The 19,866-nt window shown below is 41.4% G+C and overlaps 1 protein-coding gene across 4 annotated transcripts in view; it reads left to right on the top strand.

Annotated features, from left to right (window-relative positions):
- PDZRN3 (PDZ domain containing ring finger 3) overlaps nucleotides 1–18,128 on the top strand; it is a 302,603-nt gene extending 284,475 nt beyond the window's left edge. For all 4 annotated transcript variants that reach the window (XM_060239561.1, XM_060239560.1, XM_060239559.1 and 1 more), the window contains 5 exons: nucleotides 8,936–9,034; nucleotides 10,619–10,681; nucleotides 11,819–11,923; nucleotides 13,866–13,982; nucleotides 15,358–18,128. In XM_060239561.1, the coding sequence (XP_060095544.1) occupies nucleotides 8,936–9,034; nucleotides 10,619–10,681; nucleotides 11,819–11,923; nucleotides 13,866–13,982; nucleotides 15,358–16,905 (1,932 nt within the window). In that variant the 3' untranslated portion in view covers nucleotides 16,906–18,128. The remainder of the gene's footprint in view (nucleotides 1–8,935; nucleotides 9,035–10,618; nucleotides 10,682–11,818; nucleotides 11,924–13,865; nucleotides 13,983–15,357) is intronic.
- Nucleotides 18,129–19,866: the final 1,738 nt, after the last annotated feature.

Genomic DNA, 19,866 nt, shown 5'->3' with positions numbered 1-19,866 from the left:
CTGGGTCCTACTTCTTTTTTAACTATCAGCTTTCTCAAATTCTTAAGTGAACAAAAGTATTATTTAAAGCAGAACTGAGGGTTCTATAATGCAGGCAAAGTAAGTAATGAGTGGGCCAAGAATTGATTCAGGCATTTTAAGTTGGTTTGCAATCAGAGCGCTGCCTAAAACATTGGGCAATAAAGGATGTAAACTAGTTACAGATAATCAAGGAGTTTTAGAAATGGGCTGTTACTGTCATTAAAGACCTTATAGGGATTGAACTTCTACTGTATCCCCTCCATGCTACCCTTTAATCTTCTGAGTAATATGCAAGGTCAGAAATATAAACTGAGGCTTGCTAATTATGCCCCCAAATTACTGTAGAAAAAAGCTAGAAAAGCAAAGGACAATTTTTTGGTAGTAAAGGAAGATCTGGTAGGGTTAAAACTATCACCTTCTTAATCAGGTTGCTGCTGACGTGCATGGAAGATTCAAGCTTCAAGCAGAAATAGAAGCTGTGTAACAAAATTTTATTTATTGGATCAAATACTATTTTTTTAAAAACCAGTGCACATAGCCAGTTCTATTGATCCCTGTGTGGCACTCCTAAGAACAATCCTGCTGGATCAGATCAAAGGTTCATCTTGTCCAGCCATCCTACTTCCCAACTTGCCTCTGGGAAGCCCATAAACTATACAATTGCCCCATTGTTGTCTATTTGTAACAGGCCTCTGAAGATGACATTTCCCTTTTTCCATTATGGTTAATAGTTGTTAATAGCCATTATAGTCCATGATTTTGTCTAATTCCCTTTTAATGCTACCTAAAGTAGTGCCTAATATTACATGGTAGGACAGATAATTGCATAAATTATATGTTGCATGAAGACGTACTTCCTGAATTCATTCTCGTGATTAACTAATGTCAAATGCTTGTATTATGGGGGAGAAAAGTTCACTCAATCCCCTTCATCTCTATCATGCATAATTTTAAGTACCTCAGTTAAATATGTCCCCCTCTCCAGGATCCTTTTTTTCCTTAAAACGCCCTCAACAATTTAGCCTTTCATTGTAGAAATGAGGCTTCAGTCTTATGATCATTTTAGTTGTCTTGTTTGTACTCTTATTCATCTCCATGACTTCCACTGACTCCATAATTACAATCAGATATCAGAAATGAAAAGGGGGCTAAAATCTCTGACAATATTAACCAACTAGAACGTCCTCTCTATTCTTCCTACTTCAATCTATGCTATATAGTTTCCTATTCTAGAATATCTCATTTCACAAGAAGTTATTCCAGATGACCTTTGCTTGTAGAAGTGTTTACATTTTGGCTAACAAAGTGATTAGAGTTCAAAAATACAGGAATTTTCAGTACTATTTTATTTTAATTTATTATCTCTAAATCTGAATATATTTATGGTTCATTTGTCTCATATTATTGATTATTCGTAAATGTTTTGGATTATCTGTAATAAGCAATATGTGATTTTATATTACATCAGTTCTTCATTTCATATCTGTACGCTATATATTTTGTAAAATTACAATAAAATGTATTTGAAAGAAAGAAAGAAATGAAAAGCAAAAACCACAGTCTCAAACACCATTTGTTGCCATGCCCACATGCTCCTTCACTGTTTCTCCTCTCTCCTCGCCTTGCGCATGGAATGTGATTGAGACATTACTGCCTTTGAAAACCTTTGTTTTAATCCCAGTTTAGAATCATAGTTTATGAGGATGAAAGCATTTCCCCAGGTACCTGTTTACTAAAACATGAGGCTTGGTTGTAGACTTCTGAAACCAGGAATCCTTAAGTGGTGCTCCACATCTAAAGGAAGGAACAGGAAGGTGCATGCATAACATGTAGGGTTGACAAGTCCAATTCAAGAAATATCTGGGGACTTTGGGGGTGGAGCCAGGAGACATTGGGGTGGAGCCAGCAGCAAGGGCGTGATAAGCATATTTGAACTCCAAAGGAAGTTCTTGCCATCATATTTAAAGGAACTGCATACCTTTTAAATGCCTTCCCTCCTTTGGAAATAATGAAAGATAGGGGCACCTTCTTTTGGGGTCATAGAATTGGACCCCCTGGTCCAATCATTTTGAAACTTGAGGGTATTTTGGGAAGAGGCACTGGATGCTATGATACAAATTTGGTGCCTCTATCTCAAAAAACAGCCCCCCAGAGCCCTGATACCCACAGATCAGTTCTCCATTATTCTATGGGAATCGATCTTCATAGGGAATAATGGAGTGGCCAGCAGACATTCCCCCCCCTTCTTCTTTCTGATGACCCTGAAGTGGGGGAAGGGCCTCCAAATCAGGGGATCCCCTGTCCCTACCTGGGGATTGGCAAGCCTAAGCTCAGTCGGCAAGTTCACCCAGTAATACTGCTTAGAACAGCAGCCTTAATTCAGCATGCCTACTTCAAAGAGCGCTCCCAAATCAGCGTGCACAAGGTTGGGGCAGCTCTCTTCAGCAGGAAACAGAGGCACTGCGATCTTTCTTGCACCTAGTAGGGAGTAAGCTCAGCTGAAACACTGGGATTTGCTTCCAAGTAAATGTGCAAAAAGAAGAAGATTATGAAAAAGTGGGATGACGGAAGCCTGTGGAATGTAAAGCAGCTGCAAATTGATCCCAGCAGGTTCTCTGTGTAAACGCTGGGATTGGGAAGTGAAAGAGGAGCCAGAAAGCCAGTGGGGGGGGGGGGGCGGCAATCCTACAAGGGGTAGGCAGTATGCAGTTAACTTACCAATCACCCCCTGCCCCGCTCCAGGAGGCCCTCCTACCTTTGTGTGTGTGACTGCAACCAAAGTTCCCTTCAGAAGATCAGACGAAGGGGGCTTTGAATCTTGAAAGCTGTTTATAACCCTAAAAATCTTGGTGGTCTCTTAAGGTGTTCCTGGACTCGGCTTGGCTCTTCTCGTGCAGAGGAACTGAGCTCTCCACCTTAAGCAACTGCTCACAACGGAATCGCTCCCAGACGCCATACCCCCCATCCCGCTTCCAGATTTTTGGAAAGCGGGAGAGAAGGGGGCTAATCCTGGGGTCCCCCGCCAGGGCGGGAGGTTTGGGAAGACTAATAACATGTGTTTGTTCGTATCATCTGAAGGCAGCAAGTATTCTAAATGCAACTGGACTTTATATAAAGGCATAATGATGCTGGCAGTTTTATTCTCTATCCTTTTCTAATAATCCCTAGCTTGGAATTTGTCTTTTCACAACCTGTGCACACTAAATTGATGTTTTTATTGAACTATCCATTCAAAATCTCTTTCCTGGTTAGTCATTACTGGTTCGTACACCATCAGCATATATGTGATTTTTTTTTACCCACTGTGCATCACTGTAGAATGTCTGAGGAAGTGTGCTTGCACATAGGCTTCCCAATCCCCAGGTCCCAGCGGGGGATCCCCCATTTTTACAGGCTTCTCCAGCCAGCTGGCGGGCTGGGAAGCCCCACCCCCACAGTCACCATGTAGTTTTAGACCTCCTGCAGGTCCATTTTTTAAATATGTGCCTTTAAGGCTGATCAGGAAGCAGGAAACAGGAGGGACTTCATGGGAAAGGGTCAGTAACAGTTTCGTCAGAAAACGGCCCCTCCCTTTGTTTTGCTGTCATATTCAGATCAAGTAACAGAAACAAGACCCAGTAAGTATTTGTGTGTGAGAGAGAGGGAGGGGGCAGGGGATTCCCTGGTTTGGAGGCCCTTCCCCCACTTTAGAAAGTGTGGGGGCAGGGGGGAAATGTCTACTGGGCACTCTGTTATTCCCTATGGAGAACGATTCCCATAGGGAATAATGGGAAATTTATCCACGGGTATTGGGGGCTCTGGGGGGGGCTATTTTTTGAGGTAGAGGCACCAAATGTTTTGTATAGCATCTAGTATCTCTCCCCAAAATACTCCCCAAGTTTCAAAACGATTGGACCAGGGGGTCCAATTCTATGATCCCCAAAACATGGTGCCCCTATCCTTCATTATTTCCTATGGAAGAAAGGCATTTAAAAAGGTGTGCTGTCCCTTTAAATGTGATGGCCAGAACTCCCTTGGAGTTCAATTATGCTTGTCACACCCTTGTTCCTGGCTCCACCCCAATGCCTCCTGGTTCCGCCCCCAAAGTCCCCAGATTTTTCTCGAATTGGACTTGGCAACCCTACTTGCACACAAAAGTTTATACCATGAATAAGACTTTGTTGGTCTTAAAGGTGCCACTGAGCTCAAACTTTATTCTGTTACATTCAACCTCATTTTCCATTCTGTTGTTCACTCATCCAGCTTGAAGAAACTCTTATGGAATCATTGATTATTCTTCTTTGAAGTCTACTTGGTGGGCTTTACTGGTTTGGTGTCATGTGAAAACATGACCATCTCACTGTTCATCCTGACTCCAGAACCCTGCATATCTTCAAGTGCAAATTTAGATATTATTATGCAAGGCAAAAAAATTACAAATGAAAAGGGTTGAAAACTGGACTCCTCTTACACCCAAATGAACACATCATTTCACAGGCAAAATGGCCCACCAATATGAGACTTCATGCTTGGGGAAATGGGAACAAGACAGGATTACAGGTGATTACATTGGAAGAAAACCTAAGAGAATTTTTCATTTTTCCCACCCTTTCCATAAAAATATAATATTTCTTTAGGAGGTTTCAGAGATTTCTCCTTTGAACATCTGTAGTTATATAGTTTCCTTTTAATAATCCCTGGCATAGCATATGTATTTTGTAACCAATCAGCTGTTTACCATGAGCTAAAGAACTCATTCCTAGTTAGTAACTGAGGTTCAGATCTTGTCAATGAACATGTGACTTATTGCTGCAGTCCTAGAAAGTTGGAATGAAGTGGTGGGAGCATGAATACATCTGAACTCTGAATGTGTTTTCAAAAGTTTTCGTTTCACCCAATAAGCATGATTGAACAGGAAAGTTTAAACAAAAAAAGTTTAAACAAAATTTAAACAAAAAAGGGGGGGCTTGTTTCAGCCATGCATTACGAATACACCAAATCTGGAATGAAATACAGAGCAATCCTAAACAGGTCAACCCAGCATTTTCCCCTTATTGAGTGGTGTAGTTCACATCCTCAGCAGAATATAACTGCTGTAATCTTAAACTGTGCAGTGGGTAGTGCAACATCCTGTGCAGCTCCAGATTGCTGCTGAGCAGGGCTTCCAGTGTTAATGAGCAGCTGCTCAAACACACAGTTTAGACTGAACACTGCTCAACATCCTATTGAAGACTGCTCAATAGACAACTACACCCATTAGTATTCCTGAAAAATTTGTAGATATGGATTTAATTATATAGATCGGCACATCATGAAAATCAAGGAAGTTGCAGGTGCATGATTGTTACAGAACTGAGGTTGTATATATGTGGCTAGCATTGGATATAGATTTCAGTATATTGTACTAAATTTTGACAGTAAAAATATGAATATGCAAGCCATTTAAATGAGATTTCATGGTCCTGGGCTGTAGAAAATACCGTTTCAAGCCAGTATCTTTTAAAAAAATTACTCAAGATTTTCTGGCAACCTGTTTTAGCTCAGGTGGCTTGCTCACTACCCTTGTTCAAGCAGCTTTCTTCAGAGGCTACACTAAATATTAATCTTCTCAATAATTTCAGTGTCAGAAAGCAGGTATTTCCAGCCTTCCCTGATGATTCTTCCAACTAGGGAAAGACTCTTCATTTATGGTTTGCCCAGCACACCTAATGACGTAATTCTAATTAAATTTATCTGTAAGTGACACTGAATAATTTAAGTGTGGCTGGGTTGGGGGCAAATATTTCCAAAAGCCATGCCAAAAATGTATTGTTTTACTCTAGCTAGTGGGAAATCCCACTATTAGGCATACCATTTCCCTTGCTAAAAATAAAATGCCAGACAGTAATGAGACCATATAGTTCCCTGTGGGCTTCATAACTTCTCTCCTTGTCGGATCTAAGTAATGGTTTTCATTCCATCCTTCCCCCTTAATCTCAGAGCTCTGCAAGGAGGTAAAGCTATGCCAGTTATGCTTTCCTCCTGAAAGAGAATCTTGAATAGGAGATAGTGATGGCCAAGAAAACAATAGTGTTGGGGAATAATTAATCAAGAATCTTTCTCAACAGTTCTATAAAGGGCAGAATCAGTGGGACAGCTAGGATATGAGGGCCCACGGACAAGAAACGTTATTGACCCTCCCCATGTCTCCACCCACCTACAAAGCAAAACCACTATTTTAAAATGTAACTGATTGCTACTCTTCCCTTCCCTCTCTCTCTTACTGCATTAACCCTGGGGGAGTTAGGGGGAGGGGCACCCCCCTTTTTGTCATGAGTGACAGCTAATATGAAAGATACGGTGGGATGCACTTAATGCCATAAGTTTAACTGAACAAAAATATCCATTCACATTTTCAGGGGGGTATTCTTTTCATGGAGTACAGCTTCCAGGCACTGGCTAGTTCTTGGTAGCTGATCTGGAGAGCTAAAATTCTATATGTATTTATAAGCCAGTGTAGCCAAAAGGTGAATGAATCAGTATGAGCCAAAAGTGGATACATGGCACTCCAAGTGGTGGGAGATAATCACTATAGGGCAGGGATGCAGACCATCAATCAAGCTACTGCTGCTTCAGTCCATATCATGGTACTAATGCTGGTACAACTGCACCAACCCCCTGAGACCCCTAGGGCCATTGCCCGCCTTGCAGTATAACACAGGTGCAAAACATATAGGTTTATATGACCCAGAAGAGCCAGATTATGTAGCCTGTGGTCCTGCTGTGGTCCAAAATTCTGGGGGAGGCTGGGAGCACAAGTCATCAGGATGGCAGCATTCTGACCCCCTACAAGTTTTTCACTGTGTCCAACAGCAGGGTCGCGGGGGGTGGGGGGGAGTGGCAGAATGTCGATTCAGTAGTGTTGCCAGTCCCCAGCTGGGGGTGGAGGATCCCAGTGATTTTGTGGGCTCTGACCTGCTGCCGGCCATGTGGCCAGCAGGGGAAACCCCACCCCCAAACAGTTGTCCCCATGCATCATCAACGATACACTGACATCACTTCTGGAAGTGGCATCACTTCTGACATCACTTCCGGAAGTGATGTTATCACGTCAGCAATGCCAGGGGTGACACTATTTTTTCGGCAAACTTCTATGTTTTGTAGCTGTTTTTGCCATAGAGTTTTGCCCAAAAAGTAGAGTGTCTCCCTGATACAATGATGTCACTTCCAGAAGTAACATCAATGCATCGCCAATGTCCCCGCCCACCCCTGTGAACACCCCTCTAATCCCTCCACCAGCAGGCAGAAGACACCTGGCAAGGCAACCCTATGACTCAGCTGTACTGTGGACTAAGAGTCAGCCCTCTGGCCCTTCCCAACAGGGGAAATTTCTCCATTGAATTAAGTGGTTGGTGCAGTTTAAAAGATCAGGCTTATGTCCTTTTTTACCAGAAGTAGGTGTGGCAATTATCCCTCCTTCTCTACATATAATTAATAGACTGGTGTGTTCCCAGTGTATGAAGTATTCCTAAGTAAGCTGCCATTTTGGTTGTGTTAATGAAATTTGGACTTTTCTTCATGATATATTCAGAAAGGACCTGTGATGAAGTAACAGGAAGCAGGCACTATTACTAGCGTTGCCAATTCAAGAAATATCTGGAGACTTTGGGGGTGGAGCCAGGAGCAAGGTTATGACAAGCATAACTGAACTCCAAACAGAGTTCTGGCCATCATGTTTAAAGGGACCTTACATCTTTTAAATGCCTTTCCTCCATTGGAAAAAATGAAGGATAGGGGCACCTTTCTGGAGGGCTTGTAAAATTGGACTGCCTGGTCCAATTCTTTTGAAACTTGGAGGGTATTTTGGGGGGAGGCACTGGATACTATGCTGAAAATTTGGTGCCTCTACCTCAAAAACAGCCTCCACAGAGCCCCAGATACCCATGGATCAATTCTCCATTATACCCTATGGGAATCGGTCTTCATACAGAATAATGGAGTGCCCAGCAGACATTTCCCTCCCCACCCTAACTTTCTGATGACCCTGAAGTGGGGGATGGCCTCCAAACTGGGGGATACCCTGCCCCCACCTGGGGATTGACAACCCTAATAGTTATTGAAGCATATTATAACTACCCCCATGCTTTTGTTTATATAAAGAAATTATGTCAATGTTAAGTATCTTTATTTTCTTTCTTACTGGCATACAACTCTGAAACCAGTATAATTAATCCAGAAGTACGTACATATCCCTTTGGTAATCAAAGATGGAAGTTCCACTGCTATAACAGACTGATCCCACCCATGCCTCTTGCAGATATCAGAACCATAAGTGCAACACATGAAGAATCTGATCAACTAAAAGTAGTCATGACTTAAATCCCTTTGGAACAAATGAACAATTTAGACATATATAATTTAAGCCCCTTTGCTTTCAGTATGATTTAGTCATGACTAATTTTAGATGGATTGAGGCCCGCGTCTTTGGAACAAAGTCTGGAGACTATTCCAAAGTCGCACTGCATACAGCCTCGAAATACTAATAATAGACTGTGATTGCTTGCCATGTTAGCCTCAAAGCCCCAGTAGAGACATATGATATTGTATGAAAGGAGAATGCATTACTTCTGTAGTAACACTGAAATAAAAGTTTGTCAACTCTTTTTTGTTTTTCTAGTCTTGCCTTTCATATGAGATGGACCATTTTTCTTTTGCCCAGTCGATAAAAGGGTCTATTTTCAGAATGACTTCATATCGATGAAAAAGTCACAGTTGCCCTCAGTATTGATTGCATGTCCATAATCACTTCTTGCTCAGTAAATTAACTTCATCCAATCATTTGCAATAGAAAAGGAAATAGATCAGTTAAGGAAAAATATTTGCACTTTTTTTAAAAGAAAGAAAGAAAATAAACCCTCACCAGCGTCTAACTCAGAATGTTTTTTTTGCTGCCTAGGAAGTGGATTTGCATCGAGTGAACAGCCAAGATAAGTTTGGGCTTACCGTGTGCTACAGAACTGATGATGAAGATGATATTGGCATTTATATAAGTGAGGTGAGAGAGAGCAGCTTTATACAGAACATCTGCCCTTTTTAAACTGGGGAGAAATGGTTTCTTCTGGCTAATTATATTTCATGTTATTTCCCAGTAGCAAGCTTAATTTTAAACATTTGTTTTTAAACATTTCTGAAAGCATACTGTTAAACCTTTCCCCTTTCATTACTTCTGTTCCTCTATATTCTTCATCTTCATCGTTCTAGCTTTCATGTTCATCTACACATGCTGTTTTTAACAAATGCATTTATTTCTGTGATTAAAACATAAAATATGGGATTAGCATAGTTTCCTAGCAGGATGCTTTTGCATCTCTTTCATTAAAGCAGCAAGATGGATTTGGAGTTACGGTCACAAGTTCAATTTCATACAATATGTCTGAGAGCCGGTTCACACATCACCTTGGGAGTACACAAGCCCATCATGACCCTAGGTGAGAAATGATGTGAGAACCAACCCTAAATCACAAGAAAGATTGTGTGTGTACTGGAGGTGGGGAGGTCCTCCTGGTTTTTAACACAAATGTTACCTCTCCTCTTTCACAAAGTCAGCATATAATTTATATTCATACAGCCATGCTGAGTTACAGTCTTTTAAAACATTTAAGTTAAATATTACAGTTTGATTAATATACTTAGTACGAATACGCACATTTCCATGAAGTTATGCTAACGTCTTAGCACAGTGAAGCAAGTACCTTGTGATAGGCTCCTGTTCTAATTACATTTGAGAAGGCTCTGCTGTATTTACCTCCACAAGCAACACAGCCTATGTAGCAGATTACCTTCTGGTTTAGAATTTGTTCACCACCTATGTGCATCATCTCTTCATCCGATGACCCTTGACTGAATGTACAAGCTGTCCAGTTTTAACAGTATTGTGACACACTAACTTTGGCTTGGATTCACTAGAAGGTTTCCATGGACAGAAAGGATTTTCACTTGCAGAATCAGGATTCTCCTGCTATGGTCCAAAATGCTTGCCAGGTGTTGCTCCCTGGGGACAGGGGACTCTTAGGAACAGTATAAGCATGCAGTCAGAGTTTTGCTGCAGGAGGAAGGAATCAGTGAAAATTGACATCTCTCTTCACACCACACATGTGAAATTCTCGAGTGGATCCAAGCTAACAAGTGATGCAATAGTTGTCTCTGTAGTGACCAATGGCTCATTCATTCATACAAATCAATACTTCATTCTGCACTCAGTGAATGATAAAGCATGTTAAGTATGAATCAGTCCACTGGACTATGATGAACTTCCCAGACTCATCCCAGTGAACTTCTTATGCAGTTGCTTCTTTCATTAATATTAGTCAGTTATATCACCAATCAGCTTGGACAACCTGCAACTGATGCAGTTGAGCCTACAAAGCTCATGTGTATCTCCTTCTGATTAATTTGTAAGGACATCTTCCTCTGTCTTAAAGGCTCTGAACAATTAATAGTGTACATATTATTAGTAGCATGTACAGAAAATACTGTAAAATTTAAACCCCTCCTCTCCTTCCTTTACTTTGCTAGCATCCTAGTTAGGAAGCACTGAATTAAGGGGAAGCAGTCAACTTTCTGCTCTTTTTTTTTTCAGATTGATCCCAACAGTATTGCTGCAAAAGACGGTCGCATTCGAGAAGGTGATCGTATAATTCAAGTAAGTTTGCAAATAATGCAAGCTTTAGCTATATTATGAGAAATACAGCCACTGTTGATACCAGTTCATCACTTGTCTGGTTTTGTGTCCCCTCTTGAAAGCCAGTCTGTAAGAAACTAGGATGTAAAAAGTTGCCCGAAACATGTGCTCCAAAGTAGATTTTCTTGGAATCCTTTCACAAAGCCAGCTGCTAGTTCTTTGGGCCATGTACAGTAGAATTTACTTGCATGGACTGCCCATAAAAGGCTGAAGCGTTACCTAGCAGCATCACAGCTGTGAAAGATGACCTAAGAGAAAAAAATCAGCAGTTTCTTACAATGCTTATCATATAATGCTTTTAATATACAAAGATATGTATAATTCTCACTTTAGTTACCGCATAGCTGCTTTGTGAATCCTAATGGTCAGCTTATTGTTTGATGTGACAAAATTATGCAGCAAGCAGTTATCGACTTTGCCAGGAGAAGCTTTGAAACCCAGAATACAACCTAACAAAGTCCAATTTCTTGGTACTCCTAAATAAACATATGAACAGATTTCCCCATTTGAAGGTGTTCATAAACAAAAGCATCACATGTCAAAACCAATGATTTAAAATATTTATCTGGTGACATCTGAGCATGGCTTTTTTTGCATTAGGACATTTTTTGTGATAGGAGGTCATTAATTCATAAGATCACCATAAGTCGAAAGTGACTTGATGGCACTTGAATGCACATTGGTGACATCGGAAAGTAACAAGATTGGACAAACTAATGATACAATCGTAAACAGGATTGCACAGATCCTTCGGATTGCACAGATGTACTTTATAGACTTTGGCAGCTTGGACTGAAAGGGACTGACATGACCCAAACCAACTGCTGAATTTGTGGCTAAAGCTAGAACTCAACTCCAGACCTATGACATGAGACAGCCATTAATTTCTATGAGGCTGAGAAAATTTTGCTGATGGCTTGAAGTTCTTATAAAGAATGTGTGTTTTAAGTTTAGATTAATACTCTTGATGCCAAAAAGATCTATATAGCTGGAATCTTTTAGATTTTTACAGAAATACATGACATTGATTAATCACTTTTCAGTTATTTTTCTCCAGGAAGTTCTACACATTAGACTATTAACTTTTTTTTTTAACAGATTAATGGCATAGAGATACAGAATCGAGAGGAAGCTGTGGCACTTCTCACCAGTGAAGAGAGCAAGAACGTCTCCTTGCTCATAGCAAGGCCAGAAATTCTCCAGGTACTATGTCTAATGTACATTCACTGGGAAAGAATAAAGACAATAGTCCCTGTCAGATATACAGTTTATTTATTTAAAACTGTGTTTTTACCCAGGTGACAAACCGGAAAATATTTCTAAAAATTGAACAATTAAAAACAGCATTTAAAATTATAAAAATAATTCAATAAAAAGACATAAGCATACAACACCAAACTAGGGAGGAGGCCAATAACAGTTACTGGGGGTATGCCAAACAAAACAAAACAAAAATCCTTCATATGCTGACAGAAGACAGACAAAACTTTCTGGGCAGGGAGTTCCAAAATTTTAGTGCCACAACTGAGAAAGCCCTTTCTCAGGTCTCCACGCTTCTAACGTCAGATGGTGGGGACAATCAAATCTGGGCCTCTGAAAATTACCAGAGTGAATAGGTATGTTCATATGGGAGAAGGTGATCCTTACAGTATATTGGTCTGAGGCCCATACAAGGCTTTAAACATTAATACTAGCACCTTGAATTGAGCCTGGAAGCAAACGAAACCAGTGTACATGGAACAAGACTGGACCCACTCAAGTCAACAACCCACCTCAATTAATACTTTGGCTGCAGTATTCTGTACCTACTGTAATAGCCAGACAGTCTTCAAGGGCAGTCCCACAGAGAACACATTGCAGTAATCTAATCAAGATGTTTTCCCCATCCGGAACAGCAAACAACTCATTGGCCAGGTCAGACCTGTCCCCCACCTGTAGCACTTCCATTTCATCAGGATTAAGTTTTAAATGGTTTTCAATCTTTTTGAGACATGCATAGTCCAAAATGACTGTGCTCCACTGTAGCATGTTTACACAAAGTAGGCCTTGTAGGAGAACTAAGAACTGTCTATGAAGACCTTAAGAGTAAAAAAAAAAAAGCGAATGTACAAAAAGAATATTAGGTTCATCATTGGCCAAACAACTCTTTTGAGAAACAGTACCCAAGGACTTTTTTAAAAAAAACAAAGGTTTTTTTGCTCTGAATTGGGCCTGTAAAGTAGATAATATAGTATCAGTGCTGTCCTAAGCTGAGTTACACCCTTCTAAGTCCAGTGATATCAATGGGTTTAGGACGGTGTAACTATGCTTAGGATGGCACTGTGGACTCTTCTGACACTGTTCTCTACAGCCTTCAGAATTAACTAGCTGGTTAATCGTCACGCAGCCCTGGGCCCTTCCAGTCTCCCTTCCAGAAACCATGATTAGCCCTTTCCTTCCAATATTGCCTGGTTATATTCTGCAACATGCAGTGTTGAAAGGAACACATCACAGTACTCTAGCTGGGTTCTGTAATCTAACCATTGCTGAGCATGCTGATACTAACCATGTCAAGTACATCATGCTGCTTTTTAACAATCCAGAATTATTGCCTTTATTGCATTACATTATGTTGCTGCTGCATTTGTGCTCATTCCATCTGGATGCTTCATTCTATTGCACAGAAACTAATTGGGGGTGTGAAATTAATTCTCGAGGCACAAGACAGGTTTCTTATAACACTTGGTAAATAATTTTCCTGTTCTGACCTGGCAAAACAGCAGTATCTGTGCTCGTCATGGCTCTGCTATTCCACATGGAATGCCCATCAAGGGCAGTCATGTCATAGGCTAACACAGTTGCAAGTCAGTAATCTAACTCTGCATGTCTTTCCTTTCTTTGCATGTTACTTTGCAAAGAGGAGCTAGATCCAGTAGTCCGGTAACACCTTAGAGATCAACAGGATTATCTGATGGAGCTTTGATTCTTGAAAGTTCATTCCCTGAAAATATAGCTGGTCTAAGGTGCTACTGGACTTGAATCTACACAGCTACCCTCTGAAACCATCTGCAAAGATGGAATCCTTATCCCAGAAAGTTGCTTACCAGATCAGCTTTCAGGCAAGGCACATTTATTTTGTATGTCTGCTTTGTATTGCCTCTTGTAGTTGGACGAAGGATGGATGGACGATGACAGAAATGATTTTCTGGATGACTTGCACATGGACATGCTGGAGGAACAGCACCACCAGGCAATGCAGTTTACTGCCAACATGCTTCAGCAGGTAGATGCCATAGTGTGTCATTTGTCAAAACGTCTTCATGCCCCATCACAATATCCTGATGCGTCAGGGAAAACATACCACTGCTGGTTAGGAAAAAGGGATTATTTCTACAAAGTCAAGTTCCGCTCTGATTTTTAACCTTCACCACTTCTTACATTTCCTGCAAGCTCCCTAGGAATAAGAGAAAATTCTGCATTGGCCGAATATTTGTAAAAATATAAAATTTTTACACTTTATCCATACATTTAAGAGAACAGCCATCCCACCCTGTCCTATTGAATAGCCGTCCTAATAAAGCAAGAATTTCCTTTCATTTGCTTTGTTTAGATTCTCTATCCTCACCTGTCCAAAGGTGTATCATCAGCTCATTTTATACCATCATAATCATGGTCTAAGAGATAATGTAGCAAAACAGGATTTAAGTTGTCCATATTTATTCATTTGTAATTATTTACAGTCCACCTTTCTCACTGATATTCAAGGTGGATTACATAATGTAAGAGTACAATCAATAGCATGAGGAAACAATGTGATGGGCCTAAGATTGCAGAAATCTGAAACAAGGTGTAAGTATTAAGTATCACATGTTAAACAGTGCAAGAAATGGTATTACGTAAGTAGAAATACAATGCAGTGAGAGCAAGATAAAAACATACATAATACATGTAAGTAGAATAGTTCATAGTCCTCTCAATCAAAACATCTTCCTGAATCATTCATTTATACTGCAGCCATATTCCTTTATAAAAATGCCCACCTGAACACTTTGGTTTTACATAGTTTGTGGAAATCCAAAAGTATGGGCGCTTTCCTGACCTCCTCTGGCAGGCCATTCCATAGGGTGGGGGCACTACAGTGAATGCAGTTGTTGATCTTGCCCATTTGCAGGTTGGCTCCAGCAGAAAGGCCCTGTTCAGATGAAAGAAGTTGTCATGGCAGGGCATGGAAGGAGAGGCAGTACTGCAGACGTCCAAGGCCATGAAGGGCCTTGTGTGGGGGGGCCAGTACCTTGAGTTTTACCCCCTAACTGAGCAGCCAGTGGAGTGGCAGTTTTTAAAAAAAAACAAAAAAACTGAAATAAAGGCCTAACCCCCAACAACAGTTGGCTTTTAAAAATGATCTTTGTATCTGTTCACAGGCAAGTTCCCATCTCAGCAGACAGTGCACCTCTTATAAAGTAGTTGTTGCTGTTCTTGGATTAGAAGAACTAGAAATACCATCCTCATATCAGTCTTCCATGTAAAACGTTCCTGGTGAATCATTCCCAGTGTACCCATAGCATAGGAGCAGAGGAAAACCGTTGTGCTTGTTTCTTTTATTTTTCTTTACATTTTCAGCTTCTGTGTAACTTTTTAAAATTTACTTCTCTCATTAGAAGAAAAATGAAGAGGATGGAGGCACCACAGACACTGCAACTATTTTATCCAACCAACATGAGAAAGACAGCGGTGTAGGTCGTACCGACGAAAGCACTCGAAACGATGAAAGTTCTGAGCAAGAAAACAATGCAGATGATCACACTACTTTCTCCAATACCCTAGGAAGCCAGAAGAAACTGACATATAGCCAGGACACGCTCGGCAGCGGTGACATGCAGTTTAGCAATGAGTCATTCATTTCAGCTGACTGTACGGATGCAGACTTCCTTGGCATTCCAGTGGATGAGTGTGAGAGGTTTCGTGAACTGCTGGAGCTGAAATGCCAGGTAAAGTCCACCAGCGCTTATGGACTGTATTACCACAATAGCACCCCGGATATGAGTAAAAGTGATCAAGAAAGCGTGGACAGGGAGCTGGAGATGCTGAATGAGGAGCTACGCAATATTGAACTGGAGTGCCTCAACATTGTGAGAGCGCACAAGATGCAGCAGTTGAAAGAGCAGTACCGAGAGCCCTGGATGCTGCATAACAGTGGCTTCCGCAACTACAACACAAGCATTGATGTTCGCCGGCATGAGCTCTCGGATATCACAGAGCTCCCTGAAAAATCAGACAAGGACAGCTCCAGTGCTTACAATACAGGGGAAAGTTGCCGCAGCACGCCTCTCACTTTGGAGATCTCCCCCAACAACTCTTTATGCAGGACTGCAGAAGGGCTCGATCTACAGGTCAGCGAAGGAGCAGAAGCACAGGGTGGTTCTCAGAAGAATTTGCTGATGTGCCCAGAAAATCAAGAAGCCAGCACAGCTGAGCCACATGGAAAAGATGCTGACCCTGACAAGCAACTGGAAAGCAAAGAGAGGAAAGCCACAGATGGAAGCAAAAGTCCAACTCAGCCCCCCAAACCAGGTGGCTCCTACTTGTCCTCATATCAGCATTCCCCATATAAGCACGCCCATATCCCTGCCCATGCCCAACACTACCAGAGCTATATGCAGTTGATACAACAGAAGTCAGCTGTGGAATATGCACAGAGCCAAATGAGTTTAGTGAGCATGTGCAAAGACTTGAACTCTTCCAACCAGAGTGAACCCAGGATGGAATGGAAAGTCAAAGTGAGGAGTGATGGCACCCGCTACATCACCAAGAGACCAGTAAGGGACAGGCTGTTGAGAGAACGGGCCATAAAGATTAAGGAAGAACGTAGCGGCATGACCACAGACGATGACGCCATCAGCGAAATGAAGATGGGCCGTTACTGGAGTAAGGAGGAAAGGAAGCAGCATTTGATGAAAGCAAAAGAACAGAGGAGAAGGCGTGAATTCATGATGCAAAGTAGGTTGGAATGTTTGAAGGAGCAGCAAGGGGCAGAGGAGAAGAAGGAGATGAACATCATAGAACTGAGCCACAAAAAAATGATGAAGAAAAGGAATAAAAAGATATTTGACAATTGGATGACGATCCAAGAACTCTTAACCCACGGCACAAAGTCCCCTGATGGCACAAAAGTTTACAACTCCTTTCTGTCGGTGACTACAGTATAACTCTCCTGTGTCAAAGTTGTGTACATACAACCCTACCATTGGGGTAGAGATTCCTGCCTCGTTAAATGTGGCAACCTTGGTTCTTTTTGTATATAAGACACACTCGTCAAGTTTGTAATTCAAAGACGGAACTTTGGGTGCAGCTGTCCCCAGCAGGGGACAGAAACAGTCACACACCCGACATCTTTAATGGCAATACTGAACCGCTTATTTGGAATACCAATAGTACCTTTTTTTGTAACTTGTTACCCTTTTACATAAAGTGTTTTAAATATCAGGAAAAAATATTAATCATACTTAACACAGGTAATTTTAAAACTATATTCATATTTAATTTAAGGTTTCACATACAGAAACTCAAAGACAACTTCAAATATGTATTTTTAACACAAACCAGTATTTTGCAATATATCTTTGCTATTGTGCCCTTTTTCTGCACATGTTGTTATTTTATCAACATTTTAGCTGAACTACCAAACTCCTGATAGGATTACTGTGTGGGAATACGCATCATTTATCAAACTGTCTGGGTCTTTGGGATTGAGTATACATTCTGGTTTGCCTCTTGGCACAGCAGGCTGCCTAGCTTGTGAGTCTCCAAACACAACCTAGCTGTCATTTATGGTGTCCCATCCTGTTTTTGCTGTTGGCCAGGGGACTGTAAAACAGGATTGTCAACAAAGTGGCAGAGTACTGCACATGTCCCGTGGGCCATAAATTGTACTGGTACAATCTCAGAGAAGGCTGCAAATATCTGGTTAGCTACAAGCTTGCTTCAGAGCAGCAGTCAGAGGTAATACATCGAGTGCTGTAAGAATATGCCAGGGGCTGAAGCAGCATAGCTCATGTAATATACAGATGGAGGGCACCTATAGTAAATGCACACAACTGCTTAAAAGTTCTGGCTAACAGCTGTACATTTTCTTCCTCTCTGTTGTTTTTGAAAGAAGTAGGAAGGTCTCATTGAAAGAACAGGAGCAAAACTGCTGCCTGCCGCATCTCTGAAGGAATCCGAAGCGAGTTTGCCAAGGCAAAAGAATGTGCATGTATGTCTAATGTTTTTTACAAGGCTGTTTGTGTACTTTGAAATGCCCATTGTAGTAGCTGTCTGCTTTGTAGATTTGAATGTATTGAAAATGAGAGCAGTTTTCATGAAATCATGACTAGTTATAAACATTAACAAGTAAAATGAAGTTAAAAATAAATTATTGTTTTATATTTCACCTCCTTGGGGATCGTTCTTTCACCTCTTTCCACATTTGCCACTCCAGCTACAAACTATCAGTTTTCTCTGCCTGAGAGGAGTAAACTGCATTGTTTGCTCTGGCTATCTATTAGGATATTCTTGCACAGTCTGCCGTGAAAACGTTCTGAAAGCAACGTCACCCCAGAGTCAGAAACGACTGGTTCTTGTACAGGGGACCTTTCCTTTTCATGGTGGCTGATGACTAAATGTAGTTTCTGAAATCCTCACACATGGTTATACAACCCTTTGTTTCTGTTTGGGGCAAAAGGACTTGTAGTTCTTGTGCTGGCAGAGATAAGGAATTAAAGAAATTCATAAAGGACTCAAATTCATTGTGGGCTTTAAACAAAATTCTTGTTACTTGCACATAATTTAAGAGTGGTTCAGCTTTGGCTTTGGGGTTTTTTCAAATTTGCAACAGACTTATTCATTATATGAAACTTCTTTTGTAGAAATCAGCCCATGGTCATGTTTACATTAAAAAGTCAGTAAGGAATCTAAGGCCAGTCTCTAAAGAAAGTCAAGTCTAACCATGTGAGCAGTTACTGAGAAACAGGGAGGGGCTGTGGCTCAGTGGTAGAGCATCTGCTTGTGGCAAATAAGACCAAGTGGGTTCCAGGAGTTTCAGCTGAAGAGCGGTTTATCTCCCATCACAGGTACAGGATCCTGTGCTGCATTCCCTCAAGTGGCATGAGCCCCACAAACTGCCCCAACAAATCTCTCACCCAGCATAGGGTCTGACCTGGATGATCAGCGCCACTCCTTCTCAGCGTCTGACTGCTGCATAACAACTGCACAACCGGCCAGGATCTCTCCTGCACAACCAGCCAGGATGCCTTCCTGGTTGCCATCCCGCATCTGCAGCTCAGGAGCCCTTAAATTCTTTCCAGTCCCACCTGGAGAAAGGCTGGGCTTCAAACAGTCTTGACCTCTTGGTGACCCTACAACTGCTGTAGTTGCTCAGCCCCACCTGGCAAAGGGTTCCTCAGAAGACCCCAGATGGTATCACCTTTGGTTGGGTCTGCAGGAGCATCCACTTTAAAATAGCTGCTCCATCATCAACCATGCTTGGCTTAGGACTTCTCAATTTTTTGTCATTACCTCCAACAGCCTCCCATGGCAACCATTTCATGGTAGTGCCTACTAAGTATGTACATGCCATCAAGTTTCAGCAAGGGGCTTTCAAGGCAAGTTAGCAGAGCTGGCTTGCTGTTGCCTTCCATCCGAGTACCAACCCCACTTTGTTTCCAAGATATAATGAGAAAGACTATACCACACTGCCTTTTTTGAAGCACCCACTATCTTTCTCAAAATTCCAAAAGTGGCCACAAACTCAACATGTTTCGGATCTCTGCTACAGATCAACGTCACTAACATGCTAGTGAGATGTTCTGTAGGGCCTCACACCAAAGCAACCAGAGACTACAGTTTTCAAGTTCTCAGGGAAAATCCCATGCAGAATACATTTTTGTCATCTGAAATATGTTTAGGGGGAAGGGGAAAGGAGGAGAAAAAGATATGAGAGAAGGAATGTGTTTATTTTTTTGTCTGTGTGTGCACACATGTATGTGTGCCTTTGAATGTGATGTGTATGCCTCTCAGTGCCTTACTAAGAATTGATGCCTTACAACTCTGCACATTTTCATGGGAGTAAATCCCATTGAATCTTGCAGGACTTATTCGTGCATTAATATGCTCAGGATTGTGCTAAATTC

Source organism: Heteronotia binoei, chromosome 5 (genome assembly GCF_032191835.1).
Source record: "Heteronotia binoei isolate CCM8104 ecotype False Entrance Well chromosome 5, APGP_CSIRO_Hbin_v1, whole genome shotgun sequence".
Classification (NCBI taxonomy): Eukaryota; Metazoa; Chordata; class Lepidosauria; order Squamata; family Gekkonidae; genus Heteronotia; species Heteronotia binoei.
The sequence above is the reverse complement of the archived record's forward strand: the minus strand, read 5'-3'. Positions and strand labels throughout refer to the sequence as shown.